Below are 25432 nucleotides of genomic sequence, written 5' to 3' on the forward strand. Positions count from 1 at the left end.
CCACTAACACCAAAATTATCTTGAGAGACTTTTTCCATAAAAATAAACCTTCCCCCAAATTCAATCGCGTTTAAGTCTCTCCTGATTAAAATACATTGTAATGAGGCAAATGTAAAGTACATGTAGATATATTTATTTATTTTTTCCATTAAACTCATTGTCAGGTTAGGAATCTAGCTTAAAGCTGTAGACAAAGATCAGATTTGCGTCAAAGTCTCAATAGTTTTACTTGTACAAGGAGAGTGTAATACAGGACCTTCTCATAGAATGTCCGATTTCACTCTGAAACAAGAAGTATGAAAAAAAAACTAATAATAGCCAAAGGGATCTAAAGAATACAAATTTTAATTTCCTTCCTAAAGGATTATCCAAGTAAACCCATCATGTGCTCTTCTGAGACAAAACCACACATTCTGTTCCTCGAACTATGCCGCACACAAGCAATGATTTACATGTACTGTTAACCTGTGGTTGAGCAAATGAGATAGCACACTCTAGCTCAGCAATTTTCCCCATCACGAATGTGGAAATTAAAAATTAAAAGGGTGTTTTTGAAGCAACATTAAGAGGGTTCGATGTGGAGCTTGGCGTTTTTCCCCAGATGCACCAAACAAGGAACATCTGGAATCGAAAAAACGTTTCTTCCTTCAGGCCTCGCAGTCGCCTCGTCTTCCGAGCTCTCTCTGTGAGCATCAGTCTTCAAACTTTCCTCATTAAACATCTACAGCGAGTCGTCCTGCTTGATACTGGGAGACTTTCTGTCTTCATGCATGATGATCTAAACGTCAGTGACTGTATTTTAATTCTCGGCCAAATGGAAGAACTGCTGTTGCATGAATAATTGAGAATGACTTAGCCACAGGAGCAGCCATTACCCAGAAGTGCGGATCAGGCTGTGGGAGGATTCTGATTCGGCTCTGAATCCAAATGAGCAAATTTCTTCATTTGACTTCATGGAGAACAAAATAATTTGGCTTCCATTAAGGTTAGTTTGTGGCATCAGCTGTGATTCCTGACATCTTTGTCCCAGAAGACACGCTGACAAAATGCTAATGTATTCACATCAGACTTTTTAATTCGTAAGTCATCTACTCAAGATTTTAATTTTTTAGGCACATAAATGAACCTTTTGTACGTTAGCACATCAAGATTAGCATCAGTAAGTAAGTAAGTTTTATTTGTATAGCGCTTTTCCAGACCAGGGTCACAAAGTGCTTAAACAATCAAAACAATATTCAATAAAGTATATGCTTTAAAGGTCAAGATAAAACTGATAACACAACAGGAGTTCCAGAAAATCAAGGAAAAGCCTGAACAAATAAAAACGTTTTAAGATGTTTCTTGAACGAGTCAGTAGATCCATCAAGCGCAAAGAGAGAGGAAGATCGTTCCAAAGCTTAGGAGCAACAGCCTGGAAGGATTTCTCTCCTCTGATCCTGAAGCGTGTTCAGGAACCATCAGTAGATTCTGATCCACAGACCTCAGAGCCCGAGCTGGGGTGTAAGGCTGGATCAGAGGATCAGGAGGAGCCTGACCATGAATAGATCTGAAAGTAAGAACCAGAATTTTAAAGTTGATCCTGAAAGAAACTGGAAGCCAGTGAAGAGTTTTAAGAATCGGAGAAATGTGAGTTCTTCTACTAGAGCATCCATTGAGATGTGGTTCAGTAGATCCAACCATCCCATACATGGCTGCTGTCAGTCCATAAAAACATATAATAACATTATTTTCCGACTTCATGAAAAAACATTCACAGATCTTTTTATTTATTTTTGATCTCTCTCTCTCTAATAGGCAACAACAAGATAATCTCTTCAGAACATTCTTACTGTTATTGTGTCTTTTGCTTATTTGTTTTAACCTAATCTTGTTCTTTACATCAGTTTCAGTTCATTTGCACGTTTTTAAACAATCGTACAATTCCAGTCAAACACATTTTTTTGTAATCTAAATATTTTCAGCTGTAAACAAAACAATTTCAACTGTAATCAAACAACTTTCAAAAACTAAAAAAACAAAGAGCTGTGATTAGAAAAAACACCCATGCTGAATAAAATGAGAAAAAAGTAGGCTAAGGCAAATGGAGGACAAAAAGAAGAAAAATGAAAATCACAAAGAGAAAATAGAGAACATACATACCAGGGAGTGATGATTATAATCTGGCGCCTGTTGCTACAGGAGAGTTGGCTTTAAGGTCTGCTGCTGAGGTGGTGATTGTGTGACGAGCTGCAGCTGCTCTGAGAGCAACAGGCGCCTTGGGATTAAGGAAGTAGAAAACACACAAAAATAGTTTCCAGATAAAATCATGAGAAAATAAATGTATTGGTGTTATTTTATCATTTATGTGTGTCATAGAATCATTTATGAGTGACATGTGATCATTTATGAGTGTCATAGAATCATTTATGAGTGCCATGTGTTAATTTATGTTTGTCATAATCATTTATGAGTGACATGTGATCATTTATGTGTGTCATTGAATCATTTATGAGTGCCATGTGTTAATTTATGTTTGTCATAATCATTTATGAGTGACATGTGTTCATTTATGTGTGTCATAGAATCATTTGTGTGTGTCATGTGATCATTTAGGAGTGTCATAGAATCATTTATGAGTGACATGTGATCATTTATGAGTGTCATGTGTTCATTTATGAGTGACATGTGTTCATTTATGAGTGTCATGTGTTCATTTATGTGTGTCATAGAATCATTTATGAGTGACATGTGATCATTTATGAGTGTCATGTGTTCATTTATGAGTGACATGTGTTCATTTATGAGTGTCATGTGTTCATTTATGTGTGTCATAGAATCATTTATGAGTGTCATGTGATCATTTAGGAGTGTCATAGAATCATTTATGAGTGACATGTGTTCATTTATGTTTGTCATAGAATCATTTGTGTGTGTCATGTGATCATTTAGGAGTGTCATAGAATCATTTATGAGTGACATGTGTTCATTTATGAGTGTCATAGAATCATTTATGAGTGTCATGTGATCATTTATGTGTGTCATAGAATCATTTATGAGTTTCATGTTATCATTTACAGGTGTCATCCCAGATAACAGCTTTATTGAATCAATGTTTATTTTTAGTCAGATTGGTTATTTTGGGTTGACGTTGATCAATCGATGTTGATTCAATGTTGATTAAACATTAGACAGTGGCAACTGGTAAGTCCTTTTAACATATTATTTAATGTTATTTTCATATATATTATGTATTATTATCCTCAAGTAAATACTGGTCATTGTTGTTCTACTCCTAACTTGCATATAACTGTACCTTGAATTCATATTTTCTTAGGTTTAAACTTGGGTGACATTTGGATATGTATTGTCTAGAGTTGTTGTTGTTATATAGATTCATTATATTTTGTTATTTTTTGAATAAATGATTTAAGTATGAAAAACAATTGTAATAATCTATTCCAAGACTTTGCATGTAATTTCATTCTGTGTTTTTAAGGTTCAGCTCCTGAAACTAGAATATTCTGCAGAGAAGAGCAGGATCATGCAAGGCAGGTATCATTTTCTCATCAACTTCATAATGTATTAACAATTATACACGAAACGAAAATAAAAATAAACAAGTACATCACTTGAGAATGGAACTGTATTATCTAACGAATGGAACAGCCTTCTGACATATTTTGTTTTGTTTCAGAAACTGCCAGCGTTGCAGTCCAGGGACACAGAAGTGGCTCCGCTGTGCACCTGATAAAGGAAGGAAAAGAGCTAAGAGGGCAAACTGTTTGAGTTACATAAGTTGTTCAAGAAATGATTTTATGTTCCATAAATGTGAAAAACATTAAGATGTTACAATGTGTTAGTATTGTAAATTAGAATTATTTGTCTGAATACTTGATAAATAACTAAACAAAGAAGTTTGTAATTACATCCTGCAGTAAAACAGTTGTTAGGTTTGTGTGTATTTTGTTGTGATATGTTAGGATTGTTCCAAACTGTTCGGCAGAAGTGAGATCACTTGGTAATTGACTAGTTTGGCTGCTCGATTAACTATAACTTGAATAGAGTAAAAAATATTAATATTTTAATAAGGAATATTAAAAGCAAACAGAGGATGGATGAACATTTTCAAATGGCCTTTACATGTTGTGTTATTGTTAGAATTGGTTATGATGATGATCCAATGTTGTTTCAATGTTAATAATTACATAATTAAAACAACATTTATTCAATGTCAGAATTGATTGAAAATCTAACATTGTTTCAATGTTGATCATTGCGAGAACTTTCAATGTATGTTTCGATATCAGATGTCAATGTTAAAAGTAACCATTGATTTACTGTGATTTTGCTATCTGGGGTGAGATCATTTATGAGTGTCATTGAATCATTAATAGGTGTCATGTAATCATGTGTAGGTGTCATGTGATCATTTATGAGTGTCATGTGATCATGTATTGGTGTAATGTGATCATTTATGAGGGCCATGTGATCATTTATGAGTGTCATGTGATTATTTATGAGTGTCATGTGATCATATATTGGTGTCATTGGATCATTTATGAGTGTCATGTGATTATTTATAGGTATCATGGGATCATGTATGAATGTCATGTGATCATTTATGAGTGTCATGTGATCATATATTGGTGTCATTGGATCATCTATGAGTGTCATGTGATTATTTATAGGTATCATGGGATCATTTATGAGTGTTATGTGATCATTTATAGGTATCATGGGATCATTTATGAGTGTCATGTGATCATCTATTGGTGTTATGGGATCATGTGCAGGTGTCATGTGATCATAAAGTTCTATCTAATCTAATCTAATCATGGGATCATTTATGAGTGTAATGTGATCATGTATTGTTTGTTATGGGATCATTTTCAGGTGGCATGTGATCATTTATGTGTGTCATAAAATAATTTACGAGTCATGTGATCATGTATTGGTGTCATGGGATCATGTATTGGTGTCATGGGATCATTTATAGGTGATTATGTATGTGTGACAGGAAAAACCTCTGGAGCTCTGTGTTTGTGTTTTTCTAGGGATGGAGCTTCTTCCTCATGCGTCAGTGAACTGATGAGTATTGACCACAGAGGAAATGTTCTCGCCTCGTTACTCCGTCCTTTGTGTCGTTGTCAATATTGAAAGTGCTCTTCAAGAAGTGTTTCTGTCCTTGAGCATGTTTTTAAAACAGCAATATCATAACACCATCATCAAATATTCATTCAAACAGCCTCGTTCTTCCACCGCATCCTTCTCCTGCAGAACCTCGGTGTTCCTCACGTATTGTGATCATTATTGTGTTTGTTTCTCCGATGACAAACATCCACCTTCACACCAGCTTCTGTGTGAGTCTTCCTCTCTCTGAGATTCACTGCACATGTGTGGAGGACGTCCACGGCCTATCACCCCAGGTAGCTGGGATAGGCTCCAGCACAAAAAAATAATAATCAAAAGGCAATTTCAAATCGCAATCTGGATCCATGGATTTCTTGAGGGATGCATCGCTATAAAAACTATAGGTTGTTCTGCTTCTCTTGACTTCAGTGCCCTTGAGCTCATCCTATGGAAATATAACAGTGCCATAATAATATTGAATGTTGAATTTAACAAATGTTGAAACTTTTTATCTGAAATTAGTTTTTAAGCATTTATTTCATTATATTCTAATAACTAAGTCAAATCATTCTATATTGAAGGTTTATTTTTGGGGGGGGGGGAATATTTAATTTATTTAATTTAAAAGGCTACATATAAAAAAAAGTAAGAGTTTTGAAAATGTATTTTTTTGGAAATCATCATATCTCTGTCTCTCTGTCTGCAAAGGAAAAATATTTATGTTGATATAACATTGCAACCACTTTTATTTAGAATTTAAAAGGCTATAAGTTTTGACCTTTGTTTCATCTTTGGGTCAAGGTGACCCGAAGGCCCGAAAACATGTTTGGATTAAAATATTCAAAATTATTCTTTATGATTCGACTATGCTTCAAAAAACATTTCAATCAAGTAATTAAGTCTAAATGTCAAAAATAAATGTGATGTAAAACACAGGTGCAGGTTTCTATCTGGTATATTCCGACCAGAGCTTGTGACCCGAGACTGAGGACACGTCCTGTTTGTGTGAAATAGCTCAAAGGATACCAAATCAGACGTCAATTTGTCTCTGTGTACTCGGGGCTTTGAAGCCGCTGCTGTCATTATGCTCATCAATTCTCTGTCATCAGTATTTCAGAGCAGGTTCTGGACCCGAGGTGGGAAAACAAGCCGTGTTTGCTTTTGTAATCTGAACATGTCGCCGCCATGTTGCTCACCTGCACCAGCGCAGCCTGGAGGGGTTGACGGTTGGATTCCAGCGCCACAGGTGATTTTCTTTTTACACATAAGGTTTGATATTCTTATTCCAATAACTCGAAAATATATTTTCCAGATTCTATATTTTTCACTACATAACCTTTTAACCTTTTAAATTCAATAAAAATGTTGGTAAAATTGTGTCACCACAAAATGCAGAAAGATTACAGAGCAACTTTTTAAAAATTCAAATGTTGCATTTGCATTAAACTTTTTGTTTAATATTAATTTAAGTGAAACTTTAGATTTAGACATTTGTTTATTAAATTTCGAATTCAGTTTCTATTTTTATATTATATACATTTTAAGAATTAATTATGTCCAAACACCCATCTAATGGTTAAAAAGGTCAGAAAAACAAATGTGTTTGTGGTATCCCTTGTGTTGTCTCTGGGTCAAGGTGAACAACCTCCACCATTGCATACGTATTCATGAAAGCCAGGGCCGTCGTTCGGGTCATCATGACCCTGAGATAACACAACGGTTAAATTCAACCATTTAATGTCACTGTGTCACATATTTATTTATTAGTTTATTTATTTATAGAATAAAGAATTTAATAAGTTGCTGTTTCAATGATCTGTAGCTAGGGGGAGCCAGAAACAATATTTTAAATAATACATAACATAAAACGTTGACCAAAAAAAAAGGAATCTATTGTTTAACAGTTTAGCTTTAGGTGTTTATTCACAATAATGGTTGGAGCTTTATTAGAACCATATAATTAATTTAGTAATTTCTAAAATTACAAATGTTTATAATGTTAAATCTTTTTTTTTTAATTCGACATCCAGAATGAAGTGTATGAACAACAGGAGGCAGAACCAACATGCTTTGTTAACACCTGATCTCAGTCCGACTGAGGAAATGATTCGCTCATGTAACCGGTCACACGGTTGCTATGGTTACGTGACACCTCCATTGTAAACCCTCTTCAACGTCTCTTGTGCCTGAAGATGTTCTCAGTGTGATATAAATAACGAATGTTTAAACTCTTTTTTTAAAAATCCAACAGATTCAACAATATGATTTTATTGCACACGAGGATCGCTTTAAACTGCTAATAATTATCATCAGAGATTTTTTATAATCACCGGATGAAAATGAACGAGTGAAAGTCATGACCAGACGATGTTATCTGATGGAACGTCCATCTTTCTTATGTCACAGGAAACACAACCATGAGGAAGTGATGCTGAATCCACAGATAATGAAGCGATAAAAACAAGATCCAGACGCAGCGTTCGTGAATCATGTCATGAGAGATCAGACTCAGGACCAGTGGTTGGAGGAGACAGTGTTCACACTTGGACGCACTTTTTATATACTTTTCAGATAATAACAAATCTCTCTGCCCCTGAACTCACCACGGAGCAAATTAATACTGACAATGAAAACAAACAAAAAAACAAACCTTTCATTTTCTAAACAGTACAAGAGTGTGACAGATTTGAACTAGCAACCTTGTGTGTTGTTGACACATTCTTGTCACAACCAAACTTTAATTAAAAACTGTATTTGGACGAGCGTAATTAAAAGTCAACATCTGCGGGTGTTAGATAAGGTTCAAATCCTGTGTTTGCCGAGTTTTCAATCAAACCTTGTTGTTGCTCAACAGCACAGTCATGCAAACGTCTGAAGATCCTCCATCATAGGTGTGTATTTGATCTGTTTTCCTCCTTGGAAGGCGACTTGATTGCTCATCAGCACGAGGAGAAAGAAAAACAACTACATGTGGTGTGAGCAAGAAAAGAAACAAAAGGTAATTAAAACAAGCTTCATGAGTTCAGGAGCATTGAAATGAGTGCACGGAGGTGAAGAGAAAGAACAACATGTGACAGGAAGTCGTTGAAGGTCAATTCGATTTCTCATCAGAACAACATTTTCATTGAACTCTGTGTCATTTTCTTTTTCGATGTTTCCTTGATTACATTTTTCTTTTTACCTTCAGGTTTACAGAATCCAAAAGCGGAGGCTTGTTTAATCATCCTTATATAGTATGTTAAGTTAGAAGCACCGAAAAACACCAAACCTCAACGGAAAAACACCATAAGAATTTTGCGACAACACGTAGTGGTGTCTCTCTTTTTAGAGGGTTCAGAATATGGTCACCATAGTTAAAAGTGCGTTCACAACACTGGGCCATGTTTTTTTTTTACGTGGGAAGCCAATGTGAAAATGGAAAAAAAAAGCTGTAGTTCATCAAGTGTCCACCGGACGTCACGTAAACACAAAAGCAAAGACACAGATTTTACATTCACTGCCTCATTTAAACACTTATTTTACTATCGACACACACTTCACACAAACATTTTGGTATATATATATATACATATATCTTTTTTTTTATATAAGTAATTTTTATTTATATAGCGCTTTTCCAGACCAGGGTCACAAAGCGCTTAAACAATAAAAACAATATTCAATAAAGTATATATTTTAAAGGATAAGATAAAACTGATAACACAACAGGATATTCAGAAAATCAAGGAAAAGCCTGAACAAATAAAAACGTCTTAAGATGTTTCTTGAAGGAGTCAGTAGATCCATCAAGCGCAAAGAGAGAGAGGAAGATCGTTCCAAAGCTTAGGAGCAACAGCCTGGAAGGATTTCCAATCACAATTCACCTGAGTCTGGCTACCCCGGTGTGAGCATAGACATATATACATAGACGCCGCATCGACTGCAGACGGATGTGTTAATAGAGCCGCCATCTTGGTACAGTGTCATTAGAGGCAGCGGCGCATTAAGAACTACAGGTAACTCAGAGAAATTGCGTTTGGGTAAAAACCATGTGTGTCTTGTGTGGTACTTTAATGGCTCAGTTGAAGTTTCAGTGACTTATATAAAAAACATTTTTTTTAAAAAAGACGTTTGCAATGTGTGATGTCATCACAGGAAGTGCTCAGACCAAGATGGCCGCTGCCATGAATTAGCATCTGAACCATTGCTGTGTCTCAAATCACATACTGGCGACTCAAATATTTCGATTCTCATATTTTTTCTTTATTTCTTTTTCCAAACTTGCAAAAAGTGCTGCCAGCAGGTGTCGATAGCGTTCAAACAGCTGGTTGAAACATCGTTAAATAGTAGTAGAAGAAGAAGCTGTCACGTAAAATGCGGTTAGTGTGTAGCGGCAGTATTTGATTTGAGACATACTATCTGTGGAGAATTTGCGTACTAGTTAGTATGTACACTATCCTGATGCATACTAACTTCTAGAATACTAAGAGAAGTATGCGATTTGAGACACAGCACATGTTTGGATCTCCTGTGATGTTGTGGTGTGTCTCTGAACCAGATGAAAAAATATATATATATATCTGTTAACTTGGTAAATAAAAAGCCAATCCCTAAAGAAATGTTGCCAGGTTCGCTAGTTAGCATGAATAGATTGTGAGTAATTCTTCTCTTCTAGAACTTTATGGCTTCCCTATGTTACCATCTGCCCGTTTATGTTCATATAAAGGAGGGATGGTGTCGTTTAAAAGCACAGATTGATAGGTTTTCCCGACTTTTGCACGTGTCTGGCAACCCGTAGTGGGAGGAGCCAATCACAGCTAATGTCGAACCAGAGCTGAAGGTCACATTAATCTAAAAACTATGGCGACATTCTTAGTATTTTTACTTACTTGACTCGTTGACATAATTTACAGTCCCGTTGAAAACCCATCAGTCAAGTTTCTAAATGTCAGACCGTTAGAGTTTCACGTTCATATCGTGCAAATGTCAGAGAAGCAGGAAAACATGATTCTTCAACGTTGACTCTTGGATTAAAATTCACTGATTGAAAAGAGGATTTAAAGACTCTCTCTGTTGCTTCACCTAATGCTCTGAGCTTTTTGAAAGATCTATTCATCGTGTTTATCTCTTGATCCAAGTGATGGATCGACCAATTTAACCAGTTTGATGTTATCGTGAAAACTACTGCTGACGCCATTTTTTTACTGACATTTTTTTAAATGAAATTCTTCATGTAACTCGAGAACAGTGTGTTCTATGAATACAGACGATAATTTATTTTTATCTGGACGACAAAAAACAGCTCCTTAGGTTTGATAAAGTTACTGATCGATGAGATCAATAAGAGAAACTCTCACACTTCACTGGTTTATCACTGTCACCAGTTGGAGCGTCTTAAACTATTAAAGTATATCAGTGACATCAGAATATTGAATGTTTGAATTTACAATTTAAATGTTGGTTTTGAGCATTCAATTAAAAAATATATAAATAATTATAATAATTCTAATACTGAATGGTTTTTATTCAATAATTTAAACCAATAATTGGAATATTTTCCAAACTAAAACATTTCTTTCACACATATATTCATATATATATTCGAATGATTAAGATTTTTTTTTTTTTTTAATTTTTTAATTTTATCAATAGCCTTTTAAATTAAATAATTAAAATATGTAATAAAATTAAATGAAACCTTCCATGTTTTCTTTTTTTATTGAATTCAATTATTTAAAAATATGATAAATTATGTTCTTTTGACGTCACCAGTAGAGGTCGCGAGACACGAACATGTTTGGTTGGTTGTTTATTTCCCTTTCAGTCAAACTAAATTAATCATTTATAAATGTCAGTAAAAATGCAGCTCAAACTACTGATGTGGTCGATTGACTTTCATCAGTGTCTCCACATTCGAGTTTCTTCTACGTTTCGATCTGTTTGGACGATCGTTTTACGCTCTGAAGTTTGAATGCCAGATCTAGCAACAGCCAAGCCAAGAATTTACAAAATTGTAGTTACACGTATCTGACCCTGGGGGGAGACAGAAACATCGACATCAATTATACTTATTGGTTCTTTTATATTCAAGACATAAAATGGTGACAAAAGAAACAACAATATATTGTTTAAAGTTCAGCATTTTTCATGTTGTAGCAATATATGAGCAGCACAATTCAATAAATTATAAGTACAATAATGAATGATTAAGTGGAGATCTTTGTAACTTACTCTGTGATTCACTAGTATTTACTTGAGGTGACTGATGTCTAGTGAAGCAGCTCTTTATATAAACTGCTGAGGCACAGGATGTTTCTAAAGAGACCTTTTATGAACACTGAGATGAGAGACACGTGTCGATGCACAAACAAAAATGATGTCTGACATTTATTCCGTCTGTCGTCACGGAGGAAGCGTCTATTTGTTGTGACCTTTAGCACAGGACGATTTGAATGCGTTTTTTTGTTGATCATTCCTGTATTTATCCGCTTTATTCGACGTGACCTTTGCTGCGTCTCTGATGAACACCTGCCGTCGCTGAGCCTCCCTCTGTGACCCCGGTGGGCGATCACAGGGTTCAGGGTTCAGGAGGACAGGATTCAAGTAGAGAAACTGAAGGTTTGGAAATAAGTATCTGATTCTCCTGCAGCTCTGACAGTTTTCCACAGTCTGAGGGGTCAGAGAGAGAAGTGTCTCACATAATGTCACATTTATTAGATTTTTATTACAACGTACAAAGAATTCAAGCTGTCAAAAGAATTCAAGATGTCAAAAGCAACAGATTTATCACCACTAACATGTGATTCGCTTGAGCACCAAACATTTTTTCTCGTGAAAAATGAGTCAATAGTCCATTTGCTTTTGACACTAATCTATTTCAGTACATAATGAACCGATAAAGCAAGAAAAAACGTCAGAAACTTAAAATTTGCAAACGAAGGTAGTTGTCGGGAAAATATTTTGTTTGGTTGTGGCGTCCTCTAGCGGTTTTTAAGCTCATTACTACAAGTCAGTTCTGAGTAAACGTTGAAAATCACAATAAAAAATGTTTTTTTTATTGCCAGTAAACTGTCATTTGTTGTGGTGTCACTATAAAATTTTAAAATGAAACTATATGAATGAAATAAAGAGAGATTCGTAAAATACAATAAGTTATTGTTAAATATGAAATGACATAAATTAAATAATGAATAATTGTTTGGTTTTTTTTTTTTTAATAGTTTAATAGTAGTATTTTGTATTTGTTTTGCTAGTAAGACTGTCTTTAAGCATTTAAAAAAACAACCATTTTATTCACATTGATTTAAACACTAAATTAGAAATTAAAAAACAAAAACTACGCTGAAAATACATTTTTAAAATACAATTGAAATATCCATCAATTACCAAGGCTGTTTTTTATTTCAATAATTATTTAGAAAAAACAAAAAAACATTCTAGAAAATTTATTTTCGTTTTTCATCATTTAAAACCGCTCAAATGATCTTTTTGACAAACAAAACACAAATGTGACTGGAGTTAAAGAAAGTTGTACATTTATGGACTTAACCTTAGTTAAGTTAAGTTACTTACCAAAATGTTTGACATGATTTTATGTAATAAAGGTATCAAATTATAATTTTCACCTTAACGTGTTATTTTTCTTTTCCTACTTATTTTAAATTTGTAATCAACACAGCTTAATACTGTTTAAAAAAAAAGATTTATAAATAACTTCAATAGGTTTAGAGTTTGTCATTAAAAAATTACAAAAATATAGTTATTTTTACACTAAATTATATAATAACAAACATACACTCAAATTAAATTAAATATAAATAGAATAAAAATCAATCCTCGGGCTATTTTAATCCCAGAGTTTTTTTGTTTAAAATATTGAATTTGTAAAAATATTCACTCAATTTCCAAAGCTATTTTTGTGAAGTTATTTTATTATAATTTATTTCACCTTATTTAATAATTCCAATGATTATTTTGACACAAATAATAAAAAACAATTTTAACAAAATGCCTCTAGAATTGAATAAAGTTGTACATTTACATTTACAACACAGATTATCGGTCTTTTATATACATTTATAAATTGATTCATGTTTTCCAGTTTGTTTGAAGAATCTTTACATTAAAAACCTCTCGCACGTTTCCAACTCTTCGAAGGTTATAATGAACTGTGAGGGTTTTGATGACGTCGAAGTGCAAACGCATCACTTTTCATGGCGGAGCTGATTAATCCCTGGAGCTTTAATAACACGTTCATGGGAGAATAACGGTCTCTCTTCTGTGTCGCTAACCATCCTGTGCCTCGTCTGATCAGGAGCAGGTTCTCAGGAGCAGCTGTGCGACTGAGGGATGAATGGAAATGACAAACAGCATCGGATGTTGAGGAAGAATTAACATTTTCGTAAATTGATTTTCCGGATGAATGATCGTGGCGACATGGAGGGCCACATGGAGGTCGACATGGAGCTGGTGGGAATGGGCCTCCGTATCTCGGTGTCTCCGGTCCAGACCGCCTTCTACATCCTGCTGGTGCTGCTGGGGGTCCTGGGAAACTCCACGGTGATCGTGATCATCGGCAAGAGCGTGATCTTCGACCACGCCGGAGGCCGCAACTCCGACATCATCATCATCAACATGGCGCTGTCCAACCTGCTGGTGTCGGTGATGAGGAACACGCTGCTCGTCATCTCGGACATGGGGTTGGAGGTACGAGTTCCTCGGCTACGTCAACAAACACGCCAGAGCGTTTACGTTGGTGTGCTTCCAGAAGTACACGAGCTTGACCCTCGCGTCTCTTTTGCTTACTCAGCTGTACTCGTCCAAGGAGTGGTGTCAGGTCCTCATGGGGGTCTGGGTCTGGCTGAGATCCGTCAACGTCTGGTCCACGCTCTTCCTCAGCGCCTTCCACCTCCAGACCCTGAGGAGGGTGGCCCCCGTCATGGTGGCCGTGCACGGCCCCCGGACGGCCCCTAAGGGCCTCCTGCTGGGTTTAGGTCTGATCTGGGTGGTCAACTTTATTTACTCCATCCCTGCTCACATCTTCTCCACCAGCGGAGACGTCAACTCCACCGAGGTGAGACCTGAGGCGAAGCAGAACATTCTGACATCACTTTATATCTCTAAGAACCTCTCTGGCGATTGGTCTCGAAAAGTATTTTTGGACGAACACATCACGACACGATCACATGACCCTTGTTTAAGGTAGTGGGTCAGAGTTCCTTACATTTATTTTAAAGTTGAAGTACTTACATTGGATTCTGGGAAGAAAACTAACCTGAAATATGGAAGTAAATAAGTAACTAAGTGTCATTAGAATGTTGATTAGTTGAATTTAAAGTTTTGCAGTTTTTCTTTTTTGAATTGTTGTTGTTTTTTAAGCATTAAATTCTTTTTTTTTAGAATTTTTAGAATTAAAAAATTAGCTTTACATTTTAAAATTCAATATATTGTGTTGTATTATGCACGTCTTAGTTTATAAATGTATTTTGCCAACAACAAAAAATATTTTTAATCAATTAAAAACATTTTTTACATAAATTATCCAATTAAATGACATACGAAATGTATATGTTTATAAGAGTAAAATAAAATAAAACCCAACAATTCAATTACATCGTTCGACCACTTGAGGGCGCCAGAGACGGTATGTTAATACCCCAAGTGCTGCTTTAAGGTTTTCTGAAGCTAATGTTGATATACTTTAAATAGTTTTGATTTTATCTACTGTATGCATGAATGTATTGTGTTTGTCGATAACACACCCCGAAGTCACACATGCTACACAATGTAGACCAATCATGTGTGTTACTTAACATGTTTTAGAAAAAATAAGTACTTTTTAAATAACCATCCGTTACATAATATGACTCTGTACTTTCAAGATCTTTGATAAGCTCTGGGCAAAATGTTATAATGTACTTTTTTTGTTTAAAATATACATATTAAAAGTCAGTTTTCCTTTTTAGAAGATAAATTCACGACCATAGCGAGACAAAGGGGAGAAAGTTCTTGGATGAATGAGGCTATAAAGATTGAATCAACACTACAAACGTATCTAATGTTTAAAACATGAAGAAAATCGAATAAGTCATTTTTATTTTTGTATTTACATTATTATCGACGAACCAGTCCAAAGTTAAATCTATATTCTCAAATTCTGTTTAAAAATTCTGTCACTTTAATTGACAACTTAAAGAAGCTAGAATATCAAGTTTACTAAATTATTCAGCAAAAAATCAATTGTCGATCACATTTAATTTGTAATTCAACATCATATACGCTTCATACACTGATTATTTCTAGACTGCAGTCATTTTATGTAATTATTTTGCTCTTAATACATAAAACTTCTTTCCTTCTTTTCTTTTAGCAATTTAATTTAATGTGAAGTTTTTTTGCAGGCGAAAAAAGCTAATACTTTTGTATAATTAATTAATATTTCATTTTTTATAAACTTTTATTTCGTTGTATACGCATAAATACATTTATTCTACGTTTCGTGTAAAAAACAAATGATCTCTCTTCTTCCTCCATGTTGTTCTCAGACGCTGATGCTGGTCAGCAGCACAACGCGCCCCCTGCTGGGCTGCGTGTGGAACTTCCCCAGCGAGTACAGCGGCCTGGCCTACGCCACCACCTCCATGGTGATCCACGAAGCTCTGCCCATCATCCTGATGGCTCTGACCAACATGAGCTCGCTCTACACGCTCTACGCTCACAGCAGGAGGAGCGGCTCGTCCAAGGAGGTCCTGGTCATCAAGAGGGTTCCTGCTGAGCGACGGGCGGCCAAGGTGAGCACGAGACACTCAACTTGTTCTCAATAAATCTTTTAAAGGGACCCATTAACACTGTGATCGTCGTTAAAATACATGATAGATGAAGAAAAATAATGTTCTCAGTTTTATCTTGACCTTTAAAGTATATACTTTACTGAATATTGTTTTGATTGTTTAAGCGCTTTGTGACTCTGGTCTGGAAAAGCGCTACATAAATATAAATTACTTACTTACTTACTTACTTAATATGATTAAGTAAATGCATTAAAATATATAAATAAAATAAAATAATAAAAGATTAAATACAAATTAAATATATAGATATATAGATGGATGGATGGATGGATGGATGGATGGATGGATGGATGCTGTAGATAGATATATAGATGGATTGATGGATGGATGGATGGATGGATGATGAATGGATGGATGTTGTAGATAGATATATAGATGGATGGATGGATGGATGGATAGATATATAGATATATAGATGGATGGATGGATGGATGGATGGATGCTGTAGATAGATATATAGATGGATGGATGGATGGATGGATGGATGGATGGATGGATGGATGGATGCTGTAGATAGATATATAGATGGATGGATGGATGGATTATTACAGTATAACTATATAATGACATGTTGAACGTGAGGAAATTTGATTGTTTAATATTTAAATGACATCAGGTTTAAATTGGAAAACATAGAAATGTCATATAAAATAACCTAATTCCGAAATACTTTCTTGCTACTTGTCTTTTTTGAAAATCTTTATAAATCTTAATATTGAGGGACAAAAATAACCACAAAACAAAGCCAATTTAAAAAGAACAGAAAAACATTTTTAGGGGTGAAATGTTGTGTTCAAAACACTGGCAATAAACATTGTTGGTTCTGATACAAGATTTAAAATCATTTAGTTGCATTTACTTTGTGACAAAAACTTAAGTACTTACTTACTAACACACTTTATTGTAACTAGTTTTAATCTTGGAATTTAGATCTAATTTTATCTTATATATCTTTGCTTTACTATATTAGAGTCTTTTCCGAGGGTCGGTCAGGAAAACTAGAACACGTGTAAATTGTTGTGTATTTAAAAACTAGTGTGTTCCCTCTGCAGGTGATCCTGGCTCTCATCATGCTCTTCATCGCCTCCTGGGGCACCAGCATCATCTCCGTCAACTACTTCAACTACAACAGAGGAACCTCCGCAGACTTCCTGCTGGTGGTCGCCCGCTTCGCCAACATCATCTTCATCGCCATGTCTCCGGGGGTCCTGGCCATCGGTCACCGCCGCCTGCGCGCCTTCGTCAAGTCCCTCCTGTCCAGCTGACCCTCGGTGGACCCTCGGTGGACCCTCAGTCGACCCTCGGTGGACCAGGGTCAGAGCCCGACACACTGAGCGTGTGTGAGGTTCTGAAGGTGTGTTTATGAAGGACTAGATGCTCAGGAGCGAGGAGATGATGTGACCTTGATCCTTAAATATCTCGCCATTCATTAAAAAAGGAGAATAAAAGGAAGCGACTCAAACGCTTGTGAGGTTCAGGATTAAAACTATTGTTTCTTCATGTTTGAGCAGCTTTTATTATGATCTATTGTTATTATCGTCTAGTATCGCGTTGATTCTGATTCAGTTTAAAGTTTTTTTGGTTTAAATACTTTTATTTCTTGTCCCTCAGAATATATTATAAATAATATTATATTATAACTTAAGTAAAGTAAGAGCCTTTTTATCTTACTTTCAATTTGTGTAATTTAGACACAAATTGACTTTAAGTGGACTGAAATGACACCAGAAGATAATAATTGTGTATAAAATTCAATGTTTGAAATGTTGAAACTTAATTCATTAATTTATTCAAATTTATAATTTGAATCATTTAATTCAATAAATTCTATATTCAGAGGTTGATTTTGAATATAAAAAAACATAAATGAGTCATTTTTTACAAATAGATTTTAATATTCTAATAATTGAAACATACATTTGATATTTTTAAATATATATTAATTCACAGGCTTTTTAATTCAATATAAAAACGCATCCAGACAATACTAGTCGAGTACCGAGCTGATCCGACTCTACTATTACACCAACCGATGGCACTGATGTTCTTCCATAACTCCTCCTGAAACATCATGTCTTTGCTTTAGACTTCGCTGACGTGTTTGTGATGTTTCTCTGCTTCTGAACGACGAAAACCGTCTCCTTCCTCCCCTTCGCGTCGGCCATCTTGGATCGCCCCCCCGCCCCCTCCTCCTCCGAGGCCCCGCGCCACCGGACGATCCCGGTCCAGCCCAGCACCATGGAGGCGATCCTCCTCCGGAGCTTGCTGTGGCCCAGGGCCACCACCATGGGACTGAACCCCACGAACACGGAGGCGGAGAAGTGCGACACGGTCAGCAGCCCCTCGGCGTGGTGACCCCCGTCGTGGTTGTAGTAGGTCACGGCGGCGACCTGCAGGACCCAGCAGACCACGAAGAGCGACACCAGGGACACGATCACGTGCGCCGCCTTCCTCTCCACGTGTTTGTCCGACTCGCCGTGGCCCCCCGCGCTGACGGCCCTGATGTGCTTGGCCAGGGCGTGCAGGGTGGCCAGGTTGGTGCAGACCATCAGGACCAGAGGCAGGACCTCGTTGAGGGCCAGGGACGCCGACGCGAACGCGATCCCCTGTTGGGTCGACGGGAACTCCCAGATGCATCCCAGCAGAGGCCTGGTGGTGCAGCTGATCACCATCAGCTCCACGGTGGCGTTGCCGTGGACGTGGGTGCTGAAGACCAGCGCCGGGGTGGAGAAGACCAGATTGGCCCCCCAGACGACACCCAGGACACCCCACACTCGCCGCCGCTCCCGCCTCTGATCCAGACTCGCCACTGCCCGGCGCCGGAGGGTGACGCAGTGGAAGAAGCTGAGCGCCAGCGTGACCCAGCAGCCCACGGCTCGCCACCACACCCACAGCAGCATGAAGACCCGGCACCAGCCCGGGGACAGGGACACGTCCAGACCCAGGTCCGACACGAAGATGGGGACGGTGCGGAAGAGCGAGGTCAGCAGGTTGGCCACGGACAGGTGCACCAGGATGGTGTCGGAGGCCGGCATGACCCGGGACGGACTCTTCGCCGAGGACTGGAACACCTGAGAGGAGGATCGGGCGCAGTGTTACCTCGACACGTGGTGTTGATGTTAGGATGGAGAGAGCTGAGGGATTCATGTTGACGAGTGAGGAAAATCTATGGAAGTTTATCAGTGACATCAGATTATTGAATGGTTTAAATATACATCTCGCATTTTTAATCTATTTTCCAAGCGTTCATTATTTGTTATAATATTTTATTTAATAATTTGTATATTAGAAGATTTAATTTGTTTTCTTATAATAATTGAATGAAAAATCGAATATGTTTAAAATGTATCATTTAATGAGTTTAATGTTATACTAACATGTTTTATTTAATTTAAAAGGCCACCAGTTAAAGAATATTACATTTTGAAAAAAAGAATATCAAACTCTATGTGCAAAAACGAAACCTTTAATATTGACAATATTATACCAGAATTTTGATTGGAATCTTAAAGACTACAAATGAAAACATTACACGTTATATTGGAACTATTGAAATGTATATTTGTTTATTTATTTTTGTCTTAGAAAACAAATTCAACACTTTTAATATTCTGTATAAGTAATGTTATTTAATTATTCCCAAAAATATCATAATAATTCTTAAAAGAAAATGACATTTAAATGAAAAAACATTTGGAATTTAAAATTCAACCTTCAATATTAAGATGGCACTGATATACTTTCTTAAAAATGTGTTAGATATATGGATTAATAGTAATTTTCAAAAAGGACATGTTCATCATAATTTAAAAGTCAAAACCACTGTATAATGAGTATTTTAGTCGACGACAATTTTGAACTGAATGCTGTTTAAAAATGAGTGTAAAATCGTACCATAAAGCTAAAGAGATGTTTATGTTTGGTTGGTTTTTGAAGATGTTCATTGTCAAGCTTGAATTTGAATTTTATTTAAAACTTAAATGTTAAGTTTATTAAAAAAAAAGGTATTTATTCAAACTCAGTCATCATTCGATTCTAAACGTTACACAATGGATAAACATGACAAGTTATTTCAATATATTCAAATTATAGATTAATAAATCAAGAATCTAAAATCTTTATAAATAAAAAACAGACAGTGTTAAAGGTTAAGGTTTTATTTTTATTTTTATTTTGAACCTGTTAATACAAACATTTTTGACTTCAAACATTTTATTATAAATTCAAAAAAACACGAGTGACATTTGCCTAAATATAATGAAAATTAGTCTCTCTAATTGATAAACATGTTAATCTTGAGTTATTTCTCTATTAGCGACTGACTTCCTGATGTAGCATCAGCTAGCATGAACGATACTAGCTGTAACTAGTCTAAAACAACAACGTAAACTATTCTAACAAGGTTAAGGTTGTTTGTAATATCGACTATTAAACCACAACTGGAAACATGAACTTGACAACATGAATGTTGCTAAAACAAAAATGACATTGATCAGGAAACAAGCTAACAGCTAAACAAGCTAACAGCTAAGCAAGCTAACAAATGCTAAAGATGTAGCGGTACTGCTAATGATGTGTTGACGAAGAACCTGGCTTTTGTCAGCACTTGCACTTTATTTATTGAGTGTAACTTTTAAAGAAAGTCCTTATTATGGCTACAGATGTACATAAAATATTTGGCGTAAGTTGTAAACTGCTTTAAAAACCACAGGAAAGCCGAAATCTGGCGTTGAAACAATCAAAATCAGAAATAATAATCAGAAATATGAAATGTCGGTATTGTAAAAAAAGCAAAAAACACAGGATTTTTTTGTGGTGTGTATCCAATTTAAACTAAAATTAATTTGATCAAACCAAATCTAAATACATGTAATAAAATAAACATTTTCCTCACCACATGGATGACCACGAAGTTTCCAACGATGCCAGTGAAAACTAAGAAGCCAAACAAAATGGCTTCGACAGTGAGCGCCTCTGACATGGCCTCAGCAGCATAGTGTCTACTTTTGTTTTTGTCCGCGGCTTGTTTTATATACTGACCATTAACTCTGATGATTTGCACCCCATTACACTTCATCTTCACACACACACACACACACACACACGGCACATTAAATGTCTGACGACAGCATTTTCCAGTGTTTACATTGGCATCATTAATAATTAACACCTAAAATTCAGGTTTTATTAATAAGCATTTTTTGGGAGAATTAGTCATTTTCAGACACATTATTTCACCTCAGAATAGAGGTTGATTTTGAATCAACACTTGATATAAGTGCGAGCTAATGTGATTCAAACAGGTCGTCCCAGGTGAGCTTCTGGTGACAAGAAGTGTTCCTGAAGCAGCACTTTCCTGCCATTAGCATGCGAGTCTATTCCCTGGACCGACGCTAATTGCTCTGTGGACATTAACTTCTGGAGAGGACAATAATTGTGCTGAATAATCGCACACAAGCACCACTTAATACTCGCCTCAGACGTAAGGAGAAAACAACTCTTGACCACTCTGGATTTGTCGTTCAACTCTGGGATGGCCACGGGGCAGATGGAGGGGATTATATAATCCGGTGAGGCGGAGCGAAGGAATACCTCTGGGGTTGGAGTGTGGAGGATGTTGTGAGGAAGGTAGGAAAGGTTGAGAATGATTCGTGGTGATCATAGGATTAAATAAAAACAATGAAACACGTTTAAATTACATAAGTTCAGGTGAATAAAATACAATTAAATATTATATATTCAAGTTAAGTGGAATTTAAATTGAAATAATTAATTAATTTAATTAAATACATTTAAATAAAACAATATAATAATATTTTAATTAAATAATATTCAAGTCCTGAAAAATATAATTCTTTAAATTAAATAGGTGCATATAAATCAATATTGAAACATGGATAATTATATGGGATTAAATAATATTGGTCTACCTCGTGACATGTATGAAGACAAAAACTCACTTGTTTTTGATACTAACTTTAAAACCCAATAAGACTTTCCACCAGTTTTTTTTTTATATAATTGACAGAATTATTAAAATAAAAGTATGTAACCAGTGGAATTACATAAATAAATTTGGCCATAATGAACACCTTCAGTGGCAAATTTATTCACCCACGCTGTAGGTAGGAGAGATTACGCAACTACTTCCTGCTCACAGCTTTAAGGTCATTAAAAACAAAAAAAACAAGTGTTTTTTAAAACCCTCCCACTTCTAAACTGCTGTGTTGCACTTGCACTAATGTTTATTGTTGTTGCTGTAATATTTATTAATATTAAGTTTATCATTTTTGTTGTTATTATTTTTCCATATGTATCCTGTAATAATAATAATAAAATATGTATTTAAGATATATGTTAATAACTGTTAATGACACTTTAAAAAATGTTTATTTTAAACGGAACAATAATATTAAATTATACAATCAATTTAAACAATATATTTAAAAATGAACACGATTAAATAGGAAAACTGTCCCTCTGACTTTATGTTTTGTATGAATGTTTAATATTCATTTTGTAGACATGAAGAATAGAGGGAATAATTAACCAAATAATAATCAAGTTTTAATAAACTGAAATTCCCATTTAAATGAAAACTAAATACTACCTTTATTTTCAATTTATTACATGACACTGTGAGTGGATTTTTTTGGGGGGTCGGTCTCTGACTCACGCACCACAACACGACAACGAACATGTCGCGCACACTCGCGTGCACACGCACTCTTACACGCGCTGACGTCACGTCAGACAGGAAGAAGAGCAGAAGAAGAAGACATCTGGACGCACGACGCAGCTCGACCTCCCGCCGCCAACAGACGCGCAAGTAAGTCTCGCTTCTCTCTCTCGAGTCGCTGGTTCAACTCCCGTCACGAGCCTGCGCTGCTGCGTTCAAGGTCACCCCACGCGCGCCTCCCCGTGGGTTGTCAGCGAGATGTTATAAACGCTGGTGTGTGTTTTTGATGTTCAGATGAGTCTCTGGAGCTGAGGCGCTGAAGCCATGTTGGTGAGCATCATCTGAGGAAGATGAAGAGGCAGCGACGACCCTCGGTGCTCGCCCTGCTGGTCCTGGTGCTGGGTACACCCGCCTCCTCGGACCCCCTCCTCCCAACCACCCCGACACCAGACCTCCACGAGGACCCGAGCCGAGACAACGCTACTGTGATTTCTAGAAGACCAAACTGGACCCTGAGGCGGGGGGTGTCCCCGCTGTGTGCCTACAGGGTGATGGAGGGGGGCGTCGGGGGGCAGCTGTGTTTCCGCCACACTGTGTTCGGGTTCAAGTGCCACCGGGCCGAGTGCAGGACCGCGGTGTCTTCTGGGAAGCTGGTGGCGAATGTTCTGTTGAACGGCAGCGTGCTCCTACAGTGGACCCACGAGGAGGACCCCACCAGCGGCCAGGATTTAAGGAGGGGTCTGGACTTCAACACTACAACACTGGGGAATGACACCAAACCAGGCCACGGGTCGATGGGGAGACGCCGCAAACTGGGGGGGTTCGAGTTGAACTGCTGGTGGAACGGAAGCTACACTCAGTTCGACTGCGCCGGAGTCCACCTGGGTTCCGGGTGCCGGGACTTTCTGATGGTGGAGCTGCACGAGAAGATCCCGTACCGCATCTGCCTGAGGCCCCTGGACCCGTCCCAGAGGTCCGGCCGGAGGGACTGCGTGGAGTTCACCCTGCCGGCGACCAGCATGCAGGACATCGTGATCGCCATGACGACGGTCGGAGGAGCCATCTGCGTGATGCTGGTCATCATCTGCCTGCTGGTGGCGTACATCACCGAGAACATCATGAGCCCCTCGACGCCACACACGCACTCGTACCGCTCGCACCACTGAGCTATTTTATATATTGAATTTAAGAGGCTACCAATTTAAAAAATACTGAGTTTAGAACACTTGTTTTGGAATTATTCAAATTAGAATTCCAAACTCTATGTGTAAAAAAAATAAAACTCATTTTCATTCGATTCATTAAAAAATATATATATATATATTAAAATCTATTCATAACAAAATAATAATTCAAGGCTTAAACATACAATTTCAATTTCATTATATTTTAAATGTAATAATTCAGTTTTCTGATGACACTGAGATATTCCAATTGATGCACAACATGGCCGACACGACACTTTAAACTCATGAGCTCTTGTGTGTTCTTGTAAGGGCTGTCTATGCTAGACTTCTCTGTGTTCCTGAAGCATTTAAACAGCAATATAATTCATTCTAGAGTTGACTTTGCGCAGCAGAAAACACTCTGTGAAAGTGTCCACTTCAGGTTTTAAAACTTGAGCTACGTTTTTTTGTTCCACTTCTAACTGTGACATTGTAACTTTCAGCATCGATACTGTGCTAATAATCCCACTGAGGTCTGACGCCTTTGTCACCTGCTGTCAGTGAATAAAGTGTTTTTCTTCTTTCTCTCATTGTCTTTATATCATGGAAACAAAAGTCAAAAACCCTTGACATTGATAAACATTTACAATGTTAACTATTCTACATGATATAGTCAATAGTGCGCATAAGAATGTTTGTTTACTTCTTACTGAGACCATACATTTGTCATGCGCATGCTTTTGATCTTTCTAAACAGTGTTTACATATCAGTTTTATTTTTTAATATCTTTACACGTAAACGACATACAAAGGAATCGAACATACGTTTCTCCATGTTCCAGTGTAGAGGGACAGAACATTTGAACTACAGTAAAGACACCACAATAATACAACACAAATGAAAACTCAGTAACAATAGACAATTAAAAATCAAAATAATATAATGTAAATAAACATAATTATACCATTTCAATGATATAAATTATATTATAATAAATATATATATACTGTATATATATCAACTAATTGTGACTCATTATTTATTTGGGGTTTTTCCTACTGATATTAAAAAAGAAAACAGATTATGCAATAATTGTTATCTAAGGTAAGGTAAGGTAAAACTTTATTGATCCCTCAGGAGGTCTCCTTCGGGGGTTTTTTTTTCCAATAGCCACAGAAAATACATCATTTTTTCATAAAAAATAAATCAAAATAAAATAAGAACAAGAACATAAAGAGAAAGAAAAATATGACACAATCTAAGTCTAAAAATAAAGGCAAAAAACAGAGATCAAAGAAAAACAACAAAGACAAAGGATACAAAATGTATCTATGAGAACAAAAAGATATCTTGGGAAGGTATTACTGAGCAAAAGTGTTTTTTTCTGTTTGCATTGACCAAAAAATTAAAGTTCAAGTTCAAGTTATTTTATTGTCAAATATGCATGTATTAAGACATACAGCTGAAATTGTGATCGTCTCAGACCCATGATGCAAAACATGAAGACGGTTGAAAGGACATTCATTAAGACATTCAAGAAAATAAATAAAAATAAAAATAAATAATCAACAAAATTTAAAAAAAAAGTATATAAATAACAGAAAACGGCACATTTAAAATAAGAAATCAGTAAAATGAAAAGTATCAA

The 25432-nt window shown here is 36.4% G+C and overlaps 3 protein-coding genes across 3 annotated transcripts; 2 read left to right on the forward strand and 1 right to left on the reverse strand.

The window, feature by feature from the left end:
* Positions 1-13536: 13536 nt before the first annotated feature.
* Positions 13537-17203, forward strand: ora3.1 (olfactory receptor class A related 3, tandem duplicate 1). Its single transcript, XM_087801030.1, has 4 exons — positions 13537-13794; positions 13898-14161; positions 15633-15878; positions 16991-17203. The coding sequence occupies exons 1-4, from the start codon at positions 13537-13539 to the stop codon at positions 17201-17203; spliced, it is 981 nt and encodes a 326-aa protein (XP_087657156.1).
* An 804-nt stretch (positions 17204-18007) lies between these two features.
* On the reverse strand, positions 18008-20919 carry ora4 (olfactory receptor class A related 4). Its single transcript, XM_087801031.1, has 2 exons — positions 20833-20919; positions 18008-19009 (listed from the first exon to the last, which is right to left on the reverse strand). The coding sequence occupies exons 1-2, from the start codon at positions 20917-20919 to the stop codon at positions 18008-18010; spliced, it is 1089 nt and encodes a 362-aa protein (XP_087657157.1).
* Positions 20920-22690: 1771 nt separating this feature from the next.
* fndc10 (fibronectin type III domain containing 10) lies at positions 22691-23926 on the forward strand. The gene is made up of 2 exons (XM_087800862.1): positions 22691-22767; positions 22912-23926. The coding sequence occupies exon 2, from the start codon at positions 22968-22970 to the stop codon at positions 23781-23783; it is 816 nt and encodes a 271-aa protein (XP_087656988.1). The 5' UTR covers positions 22691-22767; positions 22912-22967; the 3' UTR covers positions 23784-23926.
* The last annotated feature ends 1506 nt before the right edge of the window (positions 23927-25432 follow it).

The sequence above is a fragment of the Callionymus lyra genome, chromosome 10 (genome assembly GCF_982586985.1).
Source record: "Callionymus lyra chromosome 10, fCalLyr1.hap1.1, whole genome shotgun sequence".
NCBI classification, from domain to species: Eukaryota; Metazoa; Chordata; class Actinopteri; order Syngnathiformes; family Callionymidae; genus Callionymus; species Callionymus lyra.